The sequence below is a fragment of the Artemia sp. Qi Xiang Cuo genome, chromosome 2 (assembly GCF_049724085.1).
Source record: "Artemia sp. Qi Xiang Cuo chromosome 2, ASM4972408v1, whole genome shotgun sequence".
NCBI classification, from domain to species: domain Eukaryota; kingdom Metazoa; phylum Arthropoda; class Branchiopoda; order Anostraca; family Artemiidae; genus Artemia; species Artemia sp. Qi Xiang Cuo.
The window spans coordinates 65665757-65691693 of NC_142795.1; the positions used below are offsets into that span (position 1 = coordinate 65665757).

Consider the following 25937-nt stretch of genomic DNA (forward strand, 5'->3'; position numbering starts at 1 on the left):
AGAACCAAGAAAAACAGGTAAATCTGGCTTTAAGCAGAAAATCGAAGGCAATTTAGAGAATTAATACATTATACAACTGAAAAAATATTCAAAAGTGGCTTTAAATAAAATTTTAACTTAAGTAGTAACCGATTTTATAGTTTTCAGAGAATGATGAAATCTGATGGCACAAATCGGTCCCTCAGAAAAGTTTACATAAGGAAATGTCAATAGCTTCATTTCACTCAAAACTAACATAGATACTTTTCACAAAAACTTATAGATAAATAAAATAAGTTTTGCAGTGCCGTATCCAGTAATTTTTTTTCGGGGGGGGGGGGGGTGTTTACAAAAGGTTGTTTTTTAATCTTTTACAAAAAAATCAAAAAACGCGTAAAAAATTGGTTTATACTCATTTTTGTTACATTTTTACAAGTCCGACAAAGATTCCGGGGGGGGGGGATTAAAACCCCCTACCCCCCCCCTCCCGGGTACAGCCTTGAAGTTTTGTTACTTACTCAAGAGTCCTTTTACTGGAAACGGCTCCTTCAAAGTATCTTTCCACATATGCTTCAGGAAACCAGCCAGCCTGACCATTGAGCTCACCACTTAGCCACCCAGGTTCTGCGTTCATCGCAAGAGATGCCTAAAGAAAAAGCAACTTTGAATGCCTTTTATCTTAAACATTACATACAACCCCATTTGTAGTGTAAAAAATGACTTATAAGTAAAGGAGTCTTATTTTAAAAAGTAGAGGTACTTTGGCAAAAAAAAAAAAAAAACGGTTAATGTTTGGGCTTGCATAGGATACCCTGAAAATAGAAAAATATTCACAACATAAAAAAAACCTCATAATAGTGTTTAAGGGGCGAAAGCAGTCCAAGTCGCTTGGCTATCTCTTCAATGTTACAGAAATTTTGTTTGTTTAAAGAAACAGATATATTAGAGAACTTAAACTGTGGTTCACCTGATTTGGAAGACTAGTGGCTATCATTTGGTCAGGTTCACTTTTTTTCTTATGCTCCCTCTATTTTTTAAATGCATTTTATACAAAAACTCTTTTGGCTTTGTTCAAGAAAACGATATAACAACTTTAATAAAATTCATACTAGCTTGTAAATATTTTTAACCCAAACTATTTGTTCAGACAGTTTATGTTGATTTTACTCAACTAAAAGCTTTTTTTATCCTTTGCTTTTTTTCGCTGCAATCGATTTGGAGTTACGGAACCCTTAATTTGAACAAGGGTTGTTTAATTTTCGGGTCAGTATTTCAATTAACAAGCGCCGTGTCTTGTGCATGATACCACTAAACTTGGATAAACATGCCGTATCCGCTGTATGCTGTTGTTCAAAACCAATCGAAATATATCAAGAATTGAGCAAGTTCTATTCAAGAGATTGAAAAACTTTTTGAGTTATGGGAAAAAAGCGCAATAAAAGAGGACTTAATTTAATTAACGTGCAAAAGGGCAGGAGAAAAAGTGGAAGACCAAGACTTCCAAAGTATTTGCTTGACTTGGATGAAGTATCTATGCAAGAGGAAACCATTATAGAACCACCGAGACTAAAACCAATAACAACTAGCCGCAATTTAACTTCTGAAATCTCTAAGACTGCTCGTTGGATAGTCAATGTCCCTTATTTTCTGAAGAGCTACGAAGATCTTGTAATCAAACATATGTAAGTACGAACTTTTAATTTTATAGAAAAATAATATGGTTTCCCATCCTGACCCCAAAGATGGTTACCTTAACCCCCCCCCCCTCCAAAAAAAACAAAGAACTGTAGAGGTTCAGAATAATTTAACGGTACTTATTAAGAAAGCGGTAAGTACAAGAGAATTATATTGCGAGACCAGATAGGCATTTTATCGGGTAATGCCTGGATGCTGTATAAACATAGGTTACGCATTTAATATATTCTATGCTTTACCACCCCCACCCCCTAATGTGCAAATACATAGCCCAAATATGTTCCTGAACTATTATATTTTCATCCTATTTTGTTTTATTTCATTAGCATTAACGAAATTTCACTTCTCTTGTACTTACCACTTTCTTAACAAGTACCAATTTAACGCTTGTGCTGGAGTGCCATTTTAGGGGTATTTTCCGTACTAGACTACTGTTTTAAACTACTGTTTTTTAGTATTTTTACTGAGAAAAAAAGAAAAAAAATCGGTACTTGTACGATATAACCCTGACAGTGGCGGATCCAGAGGGGAGGTGGTGTGTGCCCCCCCCCTAGCGTATTCTAAAGTAGTGTAATTTACTTAATTAGCTCAAGTTTGCGTTAATTAAACTTGCTCATAACGCAAGTTTATCGGATCAGTCTATTTTGCCCCCCCCCCTAAGAAAATCCTGGATCCGCCCCTGAACCCTATCTAATATTCTCATCTAAGTAAACCTGTTTCTCTGACGCTCAATCCAAATGAAATATACCTAAGTATGATAAAAATATAATACTTTAGAAACAAATTTGGGGTATATATTTGCTTATCAGGAGGGGAGGGGGGTAAAGCATAACGGGTCTGCAAGCATAATGTGTTAGGTACAATTATTTTCCATGTTATGAATTAAGAATTGTTTTCTAACTTAACACTGTCCAAATACTTTACAAACACCCCTCCCCCTTAGGTGCAAATATATTGCCCAAATTATATATTTCCCATATATTCTGTCACTTCTCTTTGTCTTGTCTCATGCTAAGCTGAAACAAACGAGCGAAAAAAAAGCGGTTCTACAATGTGTCAATGGATGAACCACTTGAGTGCTCACGTTTATACCATACAAGTAGTCTACCTAAAATTCTCTTAAATCTTGAAAAAGATGTATGCGGGTATCTTATTTTCTTATTAAAGAAGGAGTTCTCACCCTTTCCGATGTTTTCAAAAATTGGTGCCCCTGCACTTGTGTGCAATTTACTTTTATTTATTTATTCATTGTTGGATTTAAGTTTGATGTGTGTCAGAGTAAAATGCATAAATAAAGACTTGGACTCACGGATGCCTTGATTTGCTGCAATAAATTTGCTTGATTTATAGGTGGAATCCCAGTATGTGACATGCTTTGGAGGCTACCATTTGAGATATTCGCATGTTTTAACTAAGGGTGATCAAGATTCATCTTGACAAAGGGATAGTTATCCGTACGAAACCAAAGGATCCATGTAATACTTCTTGGTATCCGTAAAAAAAAAAAAAAAAAAATACAATATCGACTATGTACCGCTGTTCCTACCATTTGAAGCCAGGAATGATTGCAAGGACCCAAAAATCACATGAAAAAGTGCAGTGCCAATTTTGAAACCAAGAGCTCAAACTATCGACCTTAAAATTAAAGGAACAAGACTTTCTGCTACCCAAGAGGTTCTTGATCTGGTCGTTACCCATAGTCTTATCCATTGTTCCTTTTACTTGCCTAATAACTTGAAGCTTTTTTTTTATCAGTCCCTGCTCCCTTTAATCCAAGTCTGAACCTTTTCTAATCGCAGATGGAACAAAATTATCATGAATATGTGGGGAACTACCAACCTTTTAAAGTACCGCTCTTTACGCTAAGGTTTATTAAGACTTGGGATGTTTTGGCATTAAAATCATCCTTCCCTCTATAACTACAAAATAAATAGAGACCCCCATTCTAGAGTTTCAAAGAAATTTCTAGTCCTTTTTTATAAGTCGAAATGTATTGCAAACCAACCAACAAGAGGTGGGGGTATTAATTTTCGAGGGGCGTCTCATGGAGGGAGGGGACGCATATACTAATTTCCGTTTTACTGCTGTGACAAATTTAATCTCATCCCATGAATACCCTCCCCCCAATGTCAAATTCTTAGCCAATGTTTTGTTTCAGGTGCCAAGACATACAACTTATCGCAAATATGATGTTCGACAGAGAGTTCAGGGCTGGATTACGTTCACGTTTCATTTTCAAATGTGAATCGTGCAGTGAAGAGGTTACTTTACACACTGAAATACCACCAGCACCAAAAAAGACATCGAAACCATCTCGCCAATCACATAGTTTGGAATCAGATTTACAGCCAGAAGAAAAACAGACTGAAAAAAAAGCAAAAAAGAAGCAATTTTACTACAGAAAGAGTAACCAAAAGACGAAAGGTCATCAAAGGGACAATAAACATTAACAAAGAAGCAGTAGTTGGTGCAATAAACACTGGTATGAGTCATGCCCAAATTCAGGAGCTTTTTTCTACAGTTGGTTTAAACTGTATGTCACAAAAAGTTTTTACAAAATATGAAATGGACACTGGTGAGAACTTGGAAAAAAACACTTCATCAATATTTACTGAACAATGGCAAGATTGAGCGCAGAATGGCTATTAAAGCAGGCAAAAAAACCGATATGCATGGTTCAGTGGAGACTTGTGTTATAGTTGATGGTGGCTGGTGCACTAGAAGCTATGGCAATAGGTTTTCTGCGTTGTCTGGTTGTGGAGTCGTCATTGGTTTTTATTCAAAAAAGCTTCTAAATGTTGGGATTAGAAATAGATACTGTTGCATTTGTATGAAGCATCGAAGGAATGAAAACACTTTGCTTCCCGACCCTACGTGTTTTATGAAGTGCCAGGAACCAAACACAGGTATGGAATCTGATATTTTAGTCAAGGCATTTTGAACCCCTCCAACTATGCACTCTTTAAAATATGTTAGATTTATCACTGATGATGACTCTAGCACCCATGTAGAGCTTACAGCCAAAGTACCGTACGGCAGATATATCGAAAAATTGAGTGTGCCAACCATGCATGTAAGTGCCTAAAAAAGAGGGTTTACATGAAGCAAAAAGAAAACCCCGAATGCAGGAGGCTTCTTAGTGATTTAAAAATCAAGAAAATGTGCAGCTTTGCAAGAAACCCAATTGCACGCACAACCAAAGAAGGGAAAGGGGGCAAAGACCTTATAAATGAGCTGACAGCAATACCATTGCATTTCTTTCGTGGTGATCATAGATAATGCCCAGAATGCTGCAAAATGGCAGGAAAAATTGTTGAATTCAGCGAAGAAAGTGCCCCAAGTAATATTTTCCTTAGTCATGTGCATTCAACCTTTGACACTTTAACTAGAAGAGTTAGATTTCTAATCGGAAACAGTACTAGCAACCTTGCAGAGTATTTTATGAGCATAGTTGCTAAGCTTATCGGGGGAAAAAACATAATGGTGACAAAAAGAGCCCGATACACAACGCGTGTTACCGCTGCGGGCATAAAATATTCTAAGAAGGGACATTCTGCCTGTTTGCATATTTTTCGCAGAAGTTTAGGATCTACACCAAGTCGTTTGTTGAAGCGACTTGCTGAGCAGCGGGCCAGAAGGGCCATAAACAAGCAGACATGGAAAGCTAAAAGACGTCTGTTTGGAAAACCATTTACGAAGAAAGTTTCGAAACCCGACAAAAACTACGGCCCGAATGCATGTGTTCCAGATTTAGATCCTGATTCTCTTGAAGATACAAAAAGTGGTTTTCTGAACCGTGTTCAGTGTACTGACTTAGAAATTCATGAAATAGAAGAAGCAACACGATATTCAGATAAATTGTATTGACAACAGATGGCTAGAATACCAAAAAAAAGGATAACTGCGTCAGTAGCTGGAATAATTTGTAAAAGACGGACAAAGACTGTTGCACCGTTAGTGCGCCAACTGCTTTATCCCAAAAACCGCTAGACTAAAGCAATGAAACATGGGCAAATGTACGAACAAACAGCTATATCGGCTTTTGAGAAAAAGATGGACTGCAAAGTGCATCCTTCAGGACTTTTTGTTCATATTAAATACGGATATTTTCCAGCCAGTCCTGATGGAATAGCCACTTTTTTGTCTGGTGATACGGCGGTTTTGGAAGTAAAATGTCCTTTCAGTGCCAAAGATTTAAATATAGAAGAATGGAGGCTATCCCAAAAAAATATTTGTCTTGAAAACAAAAATAATGGCACATTACAGCTTAAAAGGTCACATAATTATTTCTACCAAATACAAATGCAATTAGAGTGTTGTAACATAGATTCTGGCTATTTTGTTATTTTTTTCGGCAAAGGCGATCCATTTATTGAGAAAATCAATCGTGACAAAGAATTGTGGCAGAAAAAAAGGCTACCAAAATTATAAAAGTTTTATCTTGAAGCAATATTGCCATAAATAGTTGACGCAAGATTACCGAGAAATATGGAAATACGGGAGCCGTTTTTATAAAAAGAATTTGAACAGTATTAACACTCACGACAGACAAATAATTGCTACTATACGAATTATAACAAATAACAACAAAGCCAAGTAGATAATTGCGAATACCAAAATGACTTTCCTTGACGATAAATAAAAGTTCAAATAGGGATAAATCGTTTTAATAGACAGTAATAATTAACAAAAAATGCTGGATATTTCTGTCACATTTACAGTGACTGTCATCAGCAGAAACACTCACATCTATTAAAAGGATTTATGCCTATTTATCTATCGTTTTTAACTGAAGTTTTTTTTTCAAGGGAAATTAAGGAGCAACGTTAAAACTTACAACGGACAGAAATTCACCGTGCACGAAGGGGGTCGCCCCCTCCTCAACACCTCGTTCTTCACCCTAAAGTTTTTTAGCACTTTAAAAAAATATTTTTATTGTTCTCATTAAATGACCCTTGTGTTTCATGAGTCGTTATTAACTTTAGCGTAAAGAGCGAGATGTTGACGAGAGGGAAACCCCCTGTATATACGTAATAATTTCTGTTCATTTTAAGCTTTATTGTTGCTTCTTACTTTCAGTTAAAAAATAATTATTTTTTGTAGCTTAATTTCTGGTGGTTTTTGAAAAAGTGCCAAGAAATCCGGCTCCACCTCCACGGAAAAATTTCCCCCTCTCACAGATAGATCCTCTAGACAATTCAACCCTGGTGAAAAATTTACCCCGGACAATTGCCCTTAACATCTCCATCCTTAAAATTTAGTCGACAAAGGGAAAGTAAGACAATAAAAAGAATTTCGCATAGGAATTCTGGCAAATTTCCCCAGTGTAAAATTTCCTCAGAAAATTTCACCCCCCTCGGAAAATTCTCTCCTCGTGTAAAATTTTCCCTGTGGAAAATCCCCCGAGCAGAAAATTCACCACCCCTCCCTCACCCGAAAAATTTATGTCAACTTCGCAATAAAAAATACTATACGTAAACAATGGGCACTATACGTAAACAATGGGCAAATTTTATAACTTAAAGATGCATCCCCAGGGGCTATGGGGGCCATATTCTCTCCATGGTTAGGGCCTTATATCTCACAATTTTGATCGAACGATTTAGGGAAAAAGGGGCGATGAATGTCGAGGGGAGGGCTAATTGCGCTCCAATCTTTTTGGTCACTTTAAAAGGGCACTAGAACTTTTAATTTCCATCCGAATAAGTCCTTTTCCAATAATATAGGTCTATTGGTTTAATACAATAGCCCCTTGGGAAAACAAACAAAAAATAACAACAAATAAACACGTATCCGTGATCTTTCTTCTTGCAAAAAAATACAAAATTTCACATTTTTGCAGAAGGGAGCTTGGAACTACTACAACAGGGTTCTTGGATACGCAGAACGTGATAATATGATTTTCATTAAGATCTCTTGACTTTTCGGGAGTGTTTCCCCCCCCCCTTTTTAGAAATCAGGCAAATTTTCTGAGGCTCGTGGCTTTTGATGGGTAACACTAACTATCAACATAATAAGCCGATTCTTTTGATATAACTATTGACACAAGAATTCTGATTTTTTGGTTTCGGTAAAAATTCAGCAGCATCGCTCCTTACTTACAGTTCGTTACCACAAACTATTTGATTCAAGTTTAAATTAGACAAAAATCTATGAATAAGCCTTGCAATTTGTACTTAGCATTAGAAGCTTACAAAATAAGTCTCTGTAGTTAATTTATGGAGGAATTCATGGTGTTTTAACCTTTTTTCCATGATATTTCAAGGAAAATTTCAATATTTCTTCGGATTTCGAATTGATCGTCGATTTATTAAAACTAAATTTTGTTGGATGGATGCTAGACTGAGTATTAACTTAGTTGCATCTTTTTTCTGCATTTTTTTTTTTTTTGGGGTCATTGTCTTTTTTTGTAATACAGACAAATTGTTCAAGCTTGTACACTTCTTTTTATTTGTGCTTTTACGACCTGTGCAAGCTACTTTTTTGCGATCGTAAGAACTTTTGATATTATGGATCAACATTTTTAAATGATTTATTTCGGTTTGCGAATGTTGAACAATTAGTCTATTTTCATCATTTGCGTTAGTTGAATAACAGCTTAATAAAGGTATGCTTCATGAAAAACTGTTGTAATTTGTATTAGTAAATCTGATGTGCATGTGTAATGTATCGTATGTCATAATAAGGTAATATTCGTTTTATGGCAAAAATTTATAGTTTTATCAGTTTTTTTTTTATCTTTATTTTCATAGTGCTACTTTTTTTAAATTGTGTTAGAAGATTTTCATCAGATTTCTAATGGATAGGTAATCTATTAAAATTGAATTTTTTGTAAGTTGAATGCAAAATTGTGCTCTCAGTTTCGATAATCCAACTTTCTTGTGCATTTTTTCTTTTTTTTTGCGCGCGCATTTTTTTGTGTTGCTGATCCATTTTTCAAGATTCTGCTCTAGGTATTATCTATGTTTTTAATAAATATAAGCCATTTTTCTTAGTTCATATCAGATTTGTTTTCATTCTTTTAGCAACCATATATTTTAAGTGACTTGTTTAAGTTCATGGGGTCGAACTATAAGACTGGTTTTTAAAATGAGTTGTGCTTCATAATGGGATGCTTCACAAAAAGCTGTAGTAAAGTTTTTCTTAATCAGCCTTATGTGCTGGTACACCCTTCAGAGGAGATAGGCAGACCATACTGTCAATATGATCTTATTCCTATAAATAAAAACCTGATTCCATATCATCATGTGGTGAAAACTATTTTTTCAAAGCAAATTTCAAAAAATTACCCTAATCAGAGACAAATTTATACAAATGAATCTGTCCATGGTAAGAGAGGTGGAGCAGCTTCATGCATTCCATCCCTGGATGGAATGCATGTCTTGCATTCCATCTACGCAGTCTTTATATTCTCCTTCCATTGAGATCCTTTATTTTGTCTGCTGAACTGTGTACAGTCCACCTTGCCCTAGATCTTTTATAGATTATTGTTTAGAGTCAGAAAGTATTCTCTCTTTAACTAACACACGATCTCCAATACATTGGCTCCACATTTTAAACAGAATTGTTGATACGGACATATTTCTTGTGTACGTTCACAAAATAAGTCTGAGTTATATATCTTGACCAAGCCCACACCCCTCCTGTGTCATAGATTAAAATTTTGTTTAGTGTCATATCAGGAAAATCTAAATATTGGTTATTACAAGGTCTAAGAATTTAGGGTACTTGTGCATAATATGGTACCCACAAAAGAAGTCAAGTTTGGTTAATGCTATTAAAAAAAATAAATAGGATGAATATATAATAGTTTAGAAACAAATTTAGGCTATATGTTTGCACGTTGGGGAGGGGGGGGGCTGGGTGGTAGAGCATAGAATATATTAAATACGTAACCTAACCTAGGTACCTTTCCCCCCTAAACCCCAAAAAACAACAGTTTAAATATTGTAAACACAATGGAAACCTCGCTTTGCATTCCATTTCTCTATTGCAAATACCCGTTTGTCGGGTTTCGTGTCTGGTTTCCTTGATACAGTTATAGCGGTAGGTACCAGACAGTGCACAAGTACCGAATTTAGCTACAGAAATAGGATAGGCCTACCATAGAGCCAGGCAAATGAAAAAAAAAGTATTGATTGTGGTTTGAGGACTTCTTGTATTCAAGTTTTATGTTTCAGCAATGGTAGTATGGGGGCTAGATCAAAATTATATATGGAAGCTTTATTACCCTAAATTCTGGACGGAAGAAGACCTCATAATATGGCAATCCGAGAGCCTTTTCTAAACGAGTTGACGGGTAAATAAAACTGCATACATGGCTTCAAAGATAATGTAAATCGGAATTAATGTTTATTGACTGCATACACTAAAAAAAAGTCTCAAATGCTGAAAACGAATGCATTTATACATATGTATGTTATTACTGGAAATAAATTTACACTTCTTTGCTGTCCTTGTCATTTAAATTATACTGTCTAGATAATGCTAAAACCGTGGTATGAGTTTCTTCAAAATAAAAAAAAAATTAATCTATTTTGAAGGTCAGCCTGGGCCAAAAGATAAAAGGAGATCCCCATCTTTATGAATTTTCTAAGCCTTTCATGTATAGAACGATGCACGATTTCGTAAGGAGTTCAATTGCTTCTGTCACGAAAGAAGAAAATACAGCCCAGGACTTAGTCAAGCCTCAAAAAGTAATTGTGGTGCTTACAAGTACCGCAAATTACCAAAATCTGCGAGCCATTTCTTAACGGGTAGAAGTCAGGGGCATAATTTGCTACGGGACAGGAGCGGTAACTGGTCCCTCTACACCCAATTTTGCCCCCCCCCCCCTCTTGACCTCATTTTGCCCGCCCAGCTGAAATTTAGTTTCTGCAAAAAATCTTGGTCACTAAGATAAGCCTGCAAAATACAAGTATCCAGAGAATTTTTTCGCCATTCTCTCGTTGACACTGGAAAATCCATACCACGATAACGCATTGAGTTAAAATATTTTTTATATTCACTGCGCGTCTTACGCTTAAGGTCAGATACAACTCCACAAGGCGGTCTATCACATTCATTCCATACTTTTAACCAAAGTTTTTAAATTAGGATCTAAAGACCAAATAGGTTTTTGCGTACCACATCTAACACGTTGCAGCGGCACTGCAACTGCCTCGGCATCTTTTAGACAGTAATTATTTGATTATATTGGGAATCCAGGCCCTTTTTTGCAATTCACTGGTATGCATCACTGGAACAGATGATAGGGAACTTGTATAGCAGACAGCATGTTTGTTAGTATATAGACATGGAGAGGGACATCAGCTTTCTTCCAATTACTTTTTTTCAAATCATTTGGAAGACCGAGGTACTTTACGAATACTTGCAAGGTTAATATTAAGCGTAAGAGTAAGTGAAATAGGGACATGATCTATGTCTTGTTCTTCAGCATGTACAAACACTATTGATGTAGTAATACTAGGTGAGCAAATAATGTGATCAATACTGCTCTTACTGCCTGAATGGTGGATGTAATAAAACGGATGAGTTTTGGGTATAATATGATAAGATGGAAGGCAACCTAAGAACGAACCACTTCTCACTGACGAAAAATTGATATCCGTATTGAGGTCACCAATGATCATATAATCTAGAGAAATAGAAATAATTTTTTCTACTAAAAACTTCAATGTGTTGCAAGCTTGATCTGGCAGAACGATCATCATAAGGCAGATAAGAATTAATGAAAACTGTAGTGCCCATACGAACAGCCAAAAAAAACTCATCCGAGTAAAAAGTCACCGGCGAAACTAAATTCGGAATGCGCTTAGAAACAAAAGCTAGCCCACCGGATGGGCGGCCTCTTGTGGTTTTGGCATTAGTAAAAAACACATCATGATGAGGGCTCCGACGCAAAAGGTTAATGCTAAAGTCTGTAAGAAGATGCTCCTGCAGACAGGCCAAATCAAAATCATTGTAGAACTCATCAATAACGAATTCCTTATCCTTTGTACCATTAATATTAAACGATATTATTGAAAAATCCAAAGTCTTTGCAAAATGGGGGAGCGCAACATTAGTTCCTTAGATACTGGGCCGGACAGACTATAAGAAGCATGATTTTTACCACAGTTAGCATACTTGGGAACAGCGCTACAAGGACTATCCTTAGTAGAAAGAAGTGGCCCAGCACATCCGGCACATTTCGGGACACTCCTGGTGCAAACACTTTGAAAGTGATCGTATGACCGGCATTGAAGAAGCATTTATGTATTTCCTTAAATTCGTGAATTCGAAAAAGTTCATATCCAACTTTAATTCCTTCTTTGGAATAAGCGGACTGAGTGAAGGAGTCTTCAAATTCAAGCTTGACTGACATAGTCGCGCCCAATCGATTTGCACTTTTTATACATTGCAGTCTATTAATAACTGATAGGTCGACATCAACTGGGAAACCTCTGAGAATCCCAAAAAAGCGTTTGGATCGTACTTTAACTATTGCTCCGGTAATAAAGTTCTGAACTGTTGTACACAAATCTTCAGTTGCAGATTTATCAATATTGACATATCATCTGTCATTATCAGGTTTCACGCTACAAACTAGTTCATGCCGAGCTATTTGGTCGAGAACAGGTTTGCTTTTAATCGGATCAGACAGACCTGAAGGCACTTTAGAGACAATAACTGTCGCATGAGTGTCAATTGCGGAGGTAGGTTTGGATAGTTGAAGAAAATTCAACTGATAATTGTCAAGTTTCCCTGACATTTCAACAACCACTTGTTGCAGCTTATTAAACTTAGAGAGTAACGAAGTATAAGCATTGGCAGGAAGACATGGCACCTCAGTAGATTGCTTTATCACAAACTTAGGTACAAAAGTGTCGCTACTGTCAAGAGATCTTAACAGAGAAATAATGTCACTAAAATGACTAGAAAGTGCATTGCTCCCCTTACGTATTGGGCAATTCAGGTGCACTTATTTGCCACAATAAAGTTTTAGCTTCTTTGACTATGTTCACGTCAAAAAACTCCATACCATGTCTTTTGATAATATCCTCCTCAATTCCGATTGGCAAATTGCTTAAATTGCTATATAAGTTGCACAAAAAATGTTTTGAAAACAATCAAGGCGCAAGGCAAAGAGTAATTAAATTATTATTATAAGTTACAAGAGTAAACTAAACTAGGTGTAGAGAAGTCCTTAAGTAGCCCACAAAAGATGAAGGACTAATTTATAAGTTCTAAGTATATATATATATATATATATATATATATATATATATATATATATATATATATATATATATATATATATATATATATATATATATATATATATATATATATATATATATATATATATATATATATATATATATATATATATATATATATATATATATATATATATATATATATATATATATATATATATATATATATATATATATATATATATATATATATATATATATATATATATATATATATATATATATATATATATATATATATATATATATATATATATATATATATATATATATATATATATATATATATATATATATATATATATATATATATATATATATATATATATATATATATATATATATATATATATATATATATATATATATATATATATATATATATATATATATATATATATATATATATATATATATATATATATATATATATATATATATATATATATATATATATATATATATATATAGATGTGTGTGTGTGTGTGTGTGTGTGTGTGTGTGTGTGTGTGTGTGTGTGTGTGTGTGTGTGTGTGTGTGTGTGTGTACACACACACACACACACACACACACGCACATATATACATATATATATATATATATATATATATATATATATATATATATATATATATATATATATATATATATATATATAATATATATGTTACAAAAAAAGGCTTTGAAAACGATTACGGCGTAAGGCATAGAGTAATCAAATTATTTAATTGTAAAACGGGTCATACCAATGCGAAATGGGGGGGGGGGAGCACAAGTAATAATTTATTTTTAACAAGAATTATATTACATGGTTTGATGCATTTGTATCTTCGTAAGTGGTCTTAGTCTTCCAGGGGGAAAGGATAGCAAGATTAATCCCCTTCCCTTATCCTGAGGGCTTCGATTAGACCAGCTGATGCAGGCGATCATACAAAGAACAGAGTATTTAATAGAGGATATGAAGCAACAAAATGTTGCAAATGAACTAAAACGAAGTACCGTTGTAACCTTGGTCATTAAACGAAATTATTTACTTGATAAAATTGCCAAATACTAATGCAGAATTTGTGAAAATACTAATTCATGTGGAAGGTTCATCAGTGTTGACTTTTCCATTCCCAAACATTTAATTTTAACAAATTACAAGAACAACTTCAACAAACGTATTGAGTAACAATAAAATGACTAATACAAGAACAGCACTAACCTGCTTACAGGGAGGCAGGAATGGGGATTACCCCTCTCAAGAAAAATTAAGAAGTTAGCACCGAAAATATCCGTTTACTTCACCATCTACGTCCCCTTTCTTCCTCCGATCGACAAAAAACCTCGGATACGCCCCAGCTCCCATAAAAAAAAGTATGGCTTTGATCACAAATGCAAAGTAAATTAAAGTTAAAAATAACTTAAAAGTCAAGTATTAAATATATACTTGCCTCCCATAGTCTATAGAATTAATTCTCCGTGCAAATGCCCCAAATTTACTAAATCAGCCAATCACGTTTTGAGAATAGGGCATGAGGTTTACTGATAATTTGTCAAAAAAAATGACAGGAATTAAAATCCCCATTAAAATCAAGCATTAGAAATTACCGTAATGATATCACCAGCAACAAATGAGAGTTCGTCCGTATTTCTTGCATCAAAGCCATACAATGCTCGATACTTAATTATCTCCTGGCTTGGCACAGACACAAAACTAGCCTGTGACTCCTTGATTGGAGATTCATCCCACTGATTATTCTCCCATCCAGCTCCGCTTATCAGAGCCTGGGTTTGAGAGGCACGAAGCTCAAGAACTTTGGAGCGTTTTGAATCAAACTCAGCCTTGACTTTCCTGCATTTGTTAATTTCGTCCTTCAGCTCTTTCTGTATTTCCTCCAAACGACAATTATTGTTCTCCTTATCATCTTTCTTCCGTGTAAGCTAAAATAAAAATATATTCATTTCACAAACCCATGGTACTCATTTGTCTCTTTCATAACCCTAGTGAACACGATTGACACTAAAGATACTAACATACCATGCATTTATTTTTTTAAAGCCATGGTTTGTATCTTTATGAATATACTACTACTAACAAGTCACTGCAGCACCAAGCTAACTGAGGCCGACACAGCTACGCATGTTCCTACTCCATCCTAATCTCCTCAAAGCCTCACTCTTTACACCCTCCCTGGAAGTTCCCATTTCCCTTAAATCTTTCCTTATGACACCCTCCAACCCATTCGGGGACGACCTGCTTTTCTTTTGGCCATAGACGGTTGGCCGACAAGGAAAATCTTTGACAATCTGTCATCCTACACACGTAGAACATGTCTTAGCCATCTCAACCATTCTCTCATTATAGCCTTAGAAAGCGGGGTTGAACCACATTTTTCGCAGAGCTTATATTAAATATATGATATCTAATCCACTTCTTTTCACCAATAGTTAACGAATGTTCCAAAATGACCTGATCCGGTGACAACAAATATGCTTGTAAAAAGTTCTCTTCTAGGATCTTTATTGTTATTGATGTTATGTTTCATTTTTATTCTAATAAATTTAAATTGAATTGAAAAACGAAGTCGCTTTCAAGGGTAAAAGGTTCAAGCTGTCACCTGATCAAAGCTCGCAATCCTTTTCTGTAAAGCCGGTAGCACTATCATGTTTTAGTCTTTTGAGATAGATTTTTTTTTATTGCAGTTTCATTAGCTTACAGAATTACAATACCGAGCGAAAAAGCAACTTATAAGTTTTATTTTACAATAAGTTATAAATAAAAAGAATGTCCAACCAAACACTCATCAGAACTGAACAGTCTTTTGACTTTATAGTTAAATGAAGAAAGAGAATCGCATCCACAACAATACACCGCGTAGTGCAGTTAGTTAAATGACAAAAAGCCAAAAAAGAAAGAGGTCCAGGTTTCTGAGCATTAAGAGAAAAGTAGGCAAAGTAAACCACTTTTACTTAGTGGCTACTATCAACTCACTGTAGGGCCAAGCCGCTCGAGGCCAATACAACTACTCATCCCCCTCATCTACCCCAATATACGAAAATCTTAACTCTTTCCTCCTCCCATAAAGTTCCAGTTTCCTTTAAATCCTGTCTTATAACAACTGCCCATCGTGTTAGGGGATGACTGGCTATTCGTTTGGCCCTAGATGGATGGCCGAAAAGCATAGTCTTTGGCAACCTGTTATCCTTCATCCAAAAACGTGGCCTAAGCACCCTAGCCTTTCTTTCAGTATAACCCCAGCTTACACAATCCTTATACAATTCCTCTGGAAAGTTTGACAAACCTTAGTCTGCCTTCTGAGGCGTCCCATTTTGGAACAATACTTGAAGACTATCATAGTTGTTGCCTTCCAATATTCTAATGTTAGTTCGCAGACTTATCCTCCTATCCTTTCAATTTTTTTCTGACTAAAAAAAAAAAAAATAATAAAAAAAAAAAAAAAAAACATACACTGCACCTTGGTTATTCTACTCTTTACTTATTTACTGCATCCACTATCTTTATAAAAAAAAACTACTCAGGTAAGTAAAGCCATCAACTTGATCGATTTTCCAATTACCGAACATCACCTATTCACCCTCGTTTATTCCTAGTCTAATAGTTCAGGCAAACTAGAGTTTGACCCCAAACAATTCGCAACAGAAATGATTTTTACACCGTCTTGTAGAGAAAAAAAGAACCTGAACAACATATCCAAAGTTACACACTATAAGTCGACGCCAAACTAGTTTTTTTTTTTTTCGTGTGCATTTTTTCATGTTTTTCTTTAAAAAATGAACTGCCGGTAAATGTTCGTTTTTCCGCATATGAAGCACCGTCCCGATGTAAAATGGGGAGCTGAGCCCGAAAATGAAAGCAAATTCGCTATTCAATATATCAGGAAAAAGTGTCATAATAATGAATATGTTATGTTAACCTTCTCATCGTTATGGCCTCTTTTTCCCCATACTATCAGAAGACAACAGTTCTGACATAAAATGATGAGCTGATCCCAAAAATCAAATTAACCTGATGTAATGTCTACTAGAAAACCTGTTTCTAGAAAACCCGTTTTCTTTTAGCACTTATTGTCCACCAATCCGTCGATTGTTGGTCAAAACAAATTGCAACAGAAATCATTTTTACACCATGTTGTAGGAAAAAAAAGCTGAACAACACATCCAAAGTTGCACATTCTAGGTTGACGGAAAACTAGTTTTTCTGCGTATTGTGCCAGTTTTCTCAATTTCCTAACAAAAAAATTAAGTTCGAGTAATTGTTCGTTTTTCTTGAACTGAATTATTATTCCGATGTAAAAAGACGAGATAAGTGCGAAAATCGAGTCAAATTTGGTGTGCGGTATATAAAAAATGATCAATATGAGATTTTTACGCTTCTTGTCGTCGTGACCTCCATTCTTTTTTTTCCTGACCAACTTTCGCTGGCTAAAATTGTCGGGTTTGAAATCTAATAATTAATTATTCTGAATCTGATCATCGCTGGCTCCATCACCTGATGGGTCGGCCTAAAAAAAGTGATTGCAAGATGCTTATTAAAACACGAAAAATATTAGGAAAGGGAAACCATCTATGAAACTAGTTTTCAGCAGCCGAGATTTAAAATGCCTCTTAGAATAAACTATTACGAGCACACTGACTAGTCTTCACAACTGATAAAATTATCGAATCAACTTCATGAGCATTTGAAATACAGAATCAAACTAAGACTACTATTCACGACTTATTCTTTTGATTCATATATCTAAGCTTTGACGTTCTCCTCATCATCATGGCTTTATATTCTCGGAATATTTGAATATGCTGTCCCTGTGAAAGTTTTACACACTGCCGTACCAGCTAGCTCGTTTTTAAAGTATCTACATCTCGTTGAGGCACATTCCAGTAGACAGGAGCATTTCATGATTTTCAGAAGCAAACCAGAGGCTGGTGGACGTAAGTAATCAATGGATACAAGAAGTTATCTTTATTTTTACAACTCTATTCCTCGGCTGTAAGGTCAGAATCAGGATCTCCACTTCATACCTAAACTTGGTAGAAAAAGCCTATAACTGCGGAATTTAGCCGCGTCAGAAGTTGGTGGTAACTGTTCTAGGTGGGCGAACGTGCTAGCAGTAGTTAACTTCTTTTTAAAAACTTCCCTGTGAAGTTGATTCAGATTTCCCCCTTTTGATGAGCCATACATCATGAGCGAAGCGTCTTCTCCAGCAACCCTTACTTTCTCCTTCGAAGCTGACTTCAGCATGAAAACTGCAGCTGAAGTACGAAAATCGGCATCTGCCATTAGCTTCTTCAGAGCAAGACCTTTTCCCACACCGTGGATCCGTGAAGTAGAGTCAAAGCCTAAGATGGCGTGAGCAAAAGAATCAGATGGCATGTCTCTTGGCTCAGCTTCTCTTTCAATTTGTGAATATCCCATATTCGGGGATCTTTGTACGACTTTGGCTCAGGTGCAGAGAATAGTCTCTTGCTTCATAGGCCACCATAATAATACACAAGAACCAAAATATCAGAACCATCTCCAGTGTGAGCTGTGTTGCAGCACGGAGAAGAATCAACAGTAGCTTACACGACTGGGACATCTGCATCACCTGGTCTCTGGACTACGACGAAGCCCTATGATTGGAGATAAACAGCCAACGCACAGATAAATCCAACCTTGTTTTTCTTGCAGGACAAGAACTCATCCTTTTTTACCTTCAGCTACATATCTGCTGTGAAGAAGATCTCACGGCCGATTATACGACTTCTCTTCGACAGGGCCGAATTATATGCAGAAGAGCTCCACCGTCGATGATATATCGAATGCTCTTGGGAAAGAGAGTAGAGCACTCCTCAAGATTGCAACCCTGTGCTATAGCCTTGGCAAACTCTGGCTTGTTCGGAGACCGGAGCATTTAAGAACCGTAAAAAAGTGATGCCGGTTAGGAGCACAGTTCACGTTGAAAGTACTCAGATTCCATAAGATTGATCCTCTTTGCTAGCGTGATGAACCTCTGAAAAAGGAGAGTGGGATCCAGTCTTTTGCAATCTTCACCGGGATTCTGCTTTGTAGTGATTTGAACTGCCTGTTGTTTTCGTCAAAATACAAGATCAGGGACCAGCTTTCCAGACATGGAGTCAACGATTTTTAGGCCTAAATCTCTAGCAGAATCAACGTTGGCAGATTCGTCGGCTGTCAGACCGTTTTTGATGTTTCTTAGTTGAAGATCCCCATTAAATGGTTATCTTTTTCTAGAAAATTAATATCGATATAGTTGTCTTTGTAGTTTTTTAGCTGCCTCAACTTGGACGTTACCTTATGGTGTCCACTAGGTCCAAAGAAAACCTGTGACATACCCTCCATCAGAAGATTTAAGGAAGAGCAGACTTATCAAGACAAAACCCATGAAGACCTTTGAACCTCTGTCATACCACTTCCATCGGAAAGACCACCAGCCGTTTTGAGACAACGCATGAGCTCTTGCTCAATGACAAGATCCTTGAAGAGCCCAGCCTAGAATCTATCAGAACGTCTGATCACATGCATCCCATTCTGGAAGGCAGGATAAATGGTGAAGTGAAACTCCCTAAACATTCGCAGTGAAACTTTTTTAGCTTGTCAGGTGGCGGATATATCGAATGACTTTTTTGTATCTATAGATGGCAAGATATCAAACACGGGCATTAATGTGAATTGATAAATAATAAATGAGGTATTTTCAATTTTGACTTTTATAATTTATTGCCTACGAAGGTAATGAAAGGGGTGTAGCTGCCTTCTGTGCGTTAACTGATCTTCTAAACATGTCAACCATAATTTATCAGTCCACTTTTTTTTTTTACCAACAATCGACGAATTGGTGGACAATAAGTGCTAAAAGAAACATGTCAAATGAAAATAAAAAGTGCATATTGATAAATATGAAACGGGTTTTCTAGCAACCATCAGGTTAATTTGATTTTTGGGCTCAGCTCATCATTTTATGTCAGAATAGTTGCCTTCTGATAGTATGGTGAAAAAGAGGTCACAACGATGATAAGTGGTAAAATCACATATTGGTGATTATGAAACTTTTTTCTGGTACATTGTACACCAAATTTGATTTCATTTTCGGGCTCAGCTCTTGATTTTACATCAGGATGGTACTTCATATACAGAAAAACGAACATTTACCCACAGTTCATTTTTTAAGAAAAGAAGTGAAAAAACTGACACGAAAAGCAAAAAGAAACTAGTTTTGCGTCGACCTAGAATGTGCGATTTTGGATATGTTGTTCAGCTTTTTTTCTCTACAACACAGTATAAAAATCCTTTCTGTTGCAATTTGTTTGGGGTGGACCCATATTTTTGGCTAGTCTGCCTGTAGCTACTATAAGCAACTTAGTTTTTTTAACATTAGGCTAGTTTCCAAACCTATTGGTGCATCCTAAGGTCTCAAAAGCTAAAAAAACAATCATTCATTTCTCTAGCATTGTTATCTAGGATACTCAAACCATCAACTTGACCTAAGTCTAGGAGTTTTACCTTTCCATTTAATATCACTTTCTCCCTTAGTCTTTGTCGTGTTCCATTGGACTAAGTCTATCAAAATAATCCACATTAACGGGGATAGGAAACAACCCTGCTAAACTCCAGATTGCATACCGAGCCTACTATTAACCTCAGTTCATACCTTACCTACATCAATATTACTCTTGGACATAGGAATAATCACTTCAGTGCCCTAATCTGGTATACCATACGGGGATAAGATTCACTAAAGCTTTTCTATCAACTGAATCAAAAGCCTGTTCATGATCTATAAAAGATTGAGAGCTAAAGAGGTTCAAAGATTCAGACACTTATCAATTATTAATCTGAGAGTAAAAATTTGGTTGGCGTACCCTCTCCCCATCCTAGAACTACACTGTTCTTCTCTTAAAATGTTGTCCACCGTAGAATAAGCACCGTCAATCTAAGAAATGTCCTTCCAACGGAAATCAAGCTAGTGCCTCTACTATTACCACTCTCACTCTCATCGCCATTTTTATAAAGAGGCTAAATAAAGTTGTCCTAAAATCACGAAGTATTTCCCGTTGTTTTTTTTAATCATATTCATAATATTCACTAATTTATCTTCTAATTCTAACTTCGCAACCACCATATTTAAAAAAAATGTGCCACGCTATCAGCACATGATGCCTTAATATGATTAAATCTTTTAAGTAACGTCTCTAATTCTTCATTGAAAAAACCTCCCTTCACTTCCAAATCAATAACTCTATCGCGGTTTAACACGTTCCCTAAATTTTGTTAGTGGAATATTTGTTTGTGTCATGTCTTTATTAGCTGAATTGGGCTGATAAGGATTATAGAAGTCAGAAAAGATTCGCTCACAAATTTAATAAACAATAACACCCATACGAAAAAAGAAATTTTAAGGCTAGAAAAGTTCAATTTTTTTTTTCGTTTTTTTTTTTTTATAACCTTACCTATTGTGCCAACAATAATAACTTTGGCCTGTTACACAAGTTTTGCTAATGTTTATCCCTAAAAAGGTCAAAAATCCCTTTAAAGAAGTTAAAAACGACCTAGTTTTGCTGGAATCACTCCAACTCAAAAATTTATTCTATGGGGCAAATGATTCGTAAACTATACCATAGGAAAAGAATTGTTAAGAACCACTACTTCTGATTCGAGCAAACTTAAAATGCAGGAAATATCAGAAGCATCCAAAAAATCATTGGACATTTGAAACTCAACAATAGAAACCTACTGTCACCGAAGAATGCACTTCCTATTCTAATGCAGCTTAAGAGGTTTCTCAGCAATTCAAAATATAACTTTTTTTCCAAAACTCCCATTTATAAAGTCTGTACATTATTGGGTCCAGTTTCTTTCTATTAGGTAGTTTCTTCACTTACCTCTGCTTGCAAAATGGCTAATTTTTCTTTCAACGCAGCTACATTTAGACGCCGCTTTACAACTTCTTCGCTTCCATTATCTTCACCTATTTTGGCCGAATTAAGCTTATTCTTAGCCTCAAGTTTGGCTCGCTCCTGAGATAGAGTAAGCAGTCGAGCGTTTTGATCCCTCATCCTAGCCTTGAGTTGGGTCAATTCTGCAACATGAGAGTCTCGTACTCCACGCATGCCATCAATTGTGGTTTTGATTTCAGCAACTCCAGTTCGAGTATCTAAAATTTTCTTAGACATGGTAGTAACTTTGTCATGCTGCAATAAAAATATTACACATCAAATGAGAAACTGTTATCTGGCTAATATTTAAGGACATGAAAATAAAACTGCTCTTCAATAGATGGATACAAATATTGAACAAAAACATGTCAGGATATTTTGATTCTTTCCATTCAATTTTTTTTAAGCCCCATACGACAAAAAACTTCATGACTGCATGTGGAGGACTGCTATGGAAATCATAATCACCAGACCCCAAAATGTTCCAAAAAATTTTAAAATATATGAAGCTGTGTGAATTTTGAAAATATGAGAACATGAGAGTTCGTGAAAACGTGAGAGAGCATGAAAACATGAGTCTCGTAGTCCACTCATGCCATCAATACAAGTCTTGATTTCAGCTACTCCAATTCAAGTATCTAAAATTTTCTTAAACATGGTTAACTTTGTCATGCTACAATAAAAATCGTATAAATGTAAATAAAAAATATAAAAATAAAATAACTTGGTAAGTCAAATGCATATAAGCCAAATATTATACAATGTTATAATCCACAACTGCTATTTGGCTAATAGAGTCACGTGAAAATAAACTTCATTTAAACTTCATTAGATGGAGAGTAATAATGGAAAGACATGTTAAATTATTTCAATTTAGATTTAAACAAAGGAAACAGATTTTTTTTAAGGTTGAGAGAATTCTGAGTTCAGTGGGTAAAATCTCCTTCGACCATATATGATTTATGGTCGGAGACCCGGCGATTTTTCAAAAGTCCTTTGACATATAAAATTCCAATAGAGTTCTTAATTAAGTGTTTTTGCAGTGAACTGCTAAAATGTAATTAACTACGTTTTTTGGTGCTTTTTGTAATCTTAACTATTTGTGTTGGTTATGTTTTATCCTTCCTTTTGAAAAAAGCAAACTAAGTTTGTCTGATGAAAGTAAGAACAAAATTGAAACTTGAAACAAGCACACATTAAACTTATACAACACATGTCAATCAAATTAGCACTGATAACTGATATTTCCCTTTATTCATAGAATTACACGAAGCCAGTACTTTACTGAAAACACATTAAAGGGATCGCTAAGTTATTCTTAAGACAATCAAAACTCCCCTTAAAGGAGTTAAAAGATGACTTTAAAGTTATGGTTTTCAAATCAGTGTCAATTGGAAATTCTTTCACTAGAAAGTAATTCCCTAGAAACTCGTTTTTAAAGTTTTGGTTACTATGGGCCGCGGTTGGTTTTTTAATAAGTTTGATAACCCCATAAAAGTAGCACTTAGGAGTCAGCATTAGTTATGAATTATTTCGTCAACAGTGCCGGATCTTGTGCGATTCAAAGAGACAATAAACAGCTTCCAATATTTAACAAAGCTGCTTAATAGGGTACCAGTGTTGAATAACCATCTGCGCTCCCTCGAATACAACTTTGTAACAAAACAATAAAAGTATCACAGCCGTTAGCGATTAGTTTAAAGTCACTAAATTTGATGGAAAATAATGGCAAACATTTCAAGCAAAAACAAATCACAAAGGAGACATCTAGCGATTTCACTGACTTCACCCATTGATACAATAAGGCCGAAAACCATATAGATAAGATAAGATTTATTGCAAAAAGCCTGTGGGCCATAGCAACACATAATACAGTCTACAAACAATGCTCAGGAACAAAATACAACTTTAGATAATAAAAATAAAAAAAGAACAAAACGACAAAAAAGTAACACATCAAGGTCCAATATTTTAACCAACAAACACCAATCATAATAAAATTCAAATCCTAAAAATATAACAGTAACAGGCTATTCCCCTCAAACATGATTCCCTATGTTTAATCCCTAAACGAAGAAAATTACACAACTGTTTAATAGCACATGCGTTCCTCTCAGCCATCCACTCAATTAACCAGCATTCACTCCCGAACACTCGTCCAAAACATTCATTCCGCAACTCTGACAGCTCTTCACACTCGGATACAAAGTTCTCATTTACACATCCACACATTGGGCAAAAGTAAGGGCCAACCGACAGCCTAAACTTTCCCAAAAATTTCCTTCTCTTACCTAAATCCAAACTGTCCCCCTATCAACAACAAATTCTTCAAATCCTCTTTATTCAACTCAAATTTAAAATAAACCTCCTCCCCCCAACCGTCTTTGGCTTGGGAGTAAAACCTCAAAGACATAGATCGGTCCTTATGATCTTGCCACTTTTGGATTTCTTGGTCATTTAGGGTTCGCTGGACTTCCTTCCATACTGACACGGTTTCACCCATAGGGCCTGTTCTTTAATTCCACATCTCCCAAAGTCCACAAAGGTCCAGTATTTTCTTAGCCTGATTTGGCGATGAATCACATCTACTGTCCTTCAAGCTCTCCAAATAAGCTGACTTAAGAAGTCAAACTTTAGATAGCCTAATTATCTTCTCCCAAGATTTTACCATTATAACCAATCTACCACTCCTTAAAGAGAAAAGCCCCAAATCTCCTTTCAGTACCACTGAACTAATGTTGCATCTGTTGAAAACCGTATACGTTACCCCAAGAAGTAAAAAAGCTTGTCCGAGGGGGTGGTAAAATATACAGTAAACAAAGGAAATTTAACTTAATCAAACTTAAGGAAATCAATATTCTAACTCGTTTTTTTAGAGAGAGAGATTTGTTGTAACAAAAAAAAAACAATAAGTGCAGTTTAACGGCCACCCCAAGAAGTAAAAAAAAACTTGTCCGAGGGGGTGGCAAAATATACAGTAAAACAAGAAAACAAAAAATTGTGGTAATTAATTACAGCACCAAACACTGATAATGCTTCTCCTATCCACTCGGTCCAGGACAATAAGAGACGTTAACAAAGAAATCACAAAGTAATATAGCACTATCTTTGTTCTAAGTTTAAATAGCGTTTCTTAGCAAGTCTGATGTAATTTAGCTTAAATTGAATCTTAATGATGCAAAATCAAATTGACACCAACTATCCTTTAAATTATCAGCGTCAAAAGGTTTTAAACATAGGAAGAAAAGAAACACGAAAACCAACAGAATTAATCCAAGCATAATTTAACATCAGATGAAGCATATCCCCTCCCCCCTCCCATTAAGTGTCTAAGCACATACCAACCCCTACCACCACACATAGATTTTTCAGATAAGTCAAATAAGTTAAAAATAAAAGCGCCCACAACTTTTAGAATGAAAAAGAACGATTTCATTGAGATACAGAATCAAAGGGTCATTTGAAGACCCCAAGGTCTCCCAGTTAAATATTAAATTTGGTCACATGCGAAAAGACGAAGAAAAAAGCTAGTCAACATCAATAGAATTTGTTTTTATCGGAATGGAAATCTTTGAGATTGAATTACAGATAGCAAAGTAAATACAAGTGAATAACTTACAAGCTGACACAGCTCTAGAGTTAAAGTTTGGTTTTTCGCTCTCAAGGAAGTCAATTTCTCCATTTCGGCTTGCCTCTGTACAAGCAGCTCTTGAAGCCTTTGAGACTCCCATTCCATCTGTCGCTGTCGTTCCAGCTCCCTAGAAAGGAAATGAATTTAATCAAATTTATTCCAAAGTTAGTCGTTATGATATTTATGAAATAGACTTAAGAAAAGCTTGTAAACAAGGTCGGCAAACAAATCTCCAAGGGGAAGCCAAACCTAAAACTTTTGAGAATAGATGGGCCAATTATTACCAACATTTTGCAGAAGAAATTTACAAACAAAACAGTAGCAAGTAAATGTCTTCTTTGGACTACTTGCAAAACAATAGTCCCTTTCATAGAAAATAAAACCAAAAACGCTTTTGCCTCAATTTATTCACTCGTTTCCCTTTTTTCGTG

The 25937-nt window shown here is 35.6% G+C and overlaps 1 protein-coding gene across 4 annotated transcripts in view; it reads right to left on the reverse strand.

Moving 5' to 3' along the window:
- The window catches only part of Dap160 (dynamin associated protein 160), a 138665-nt gene that overhangs the window by 90332 nt on the left and 22396 nt on the right, over positions 1 to 25937 (reverse strand). For all 4 annotated transcript variants that reach the window (XM_089102524.1, XM_089102517.1, XM_089102515.1 and 1 more), the window contains 4 exons: positions 25495 to 25633; positions 21822 to 22130; positions 14529 to 14861; positions 498 to 625 (listed from right to left, as the gene is read on the reverse strand). In XM_089102524.1, the coding sequence (XP_088958650.1) occupies positions 498 to 625; positions 14529 to 14861; positions 21822 to 22130; positions 25495 to 25633 (909 nt within the window). The remainder of the gene's footprint in view (positions 1 to 497; positions 626 to 14528; positions 14862 to 21821; positions 22131 to 25494; positions 25634 to 25937) is intronic.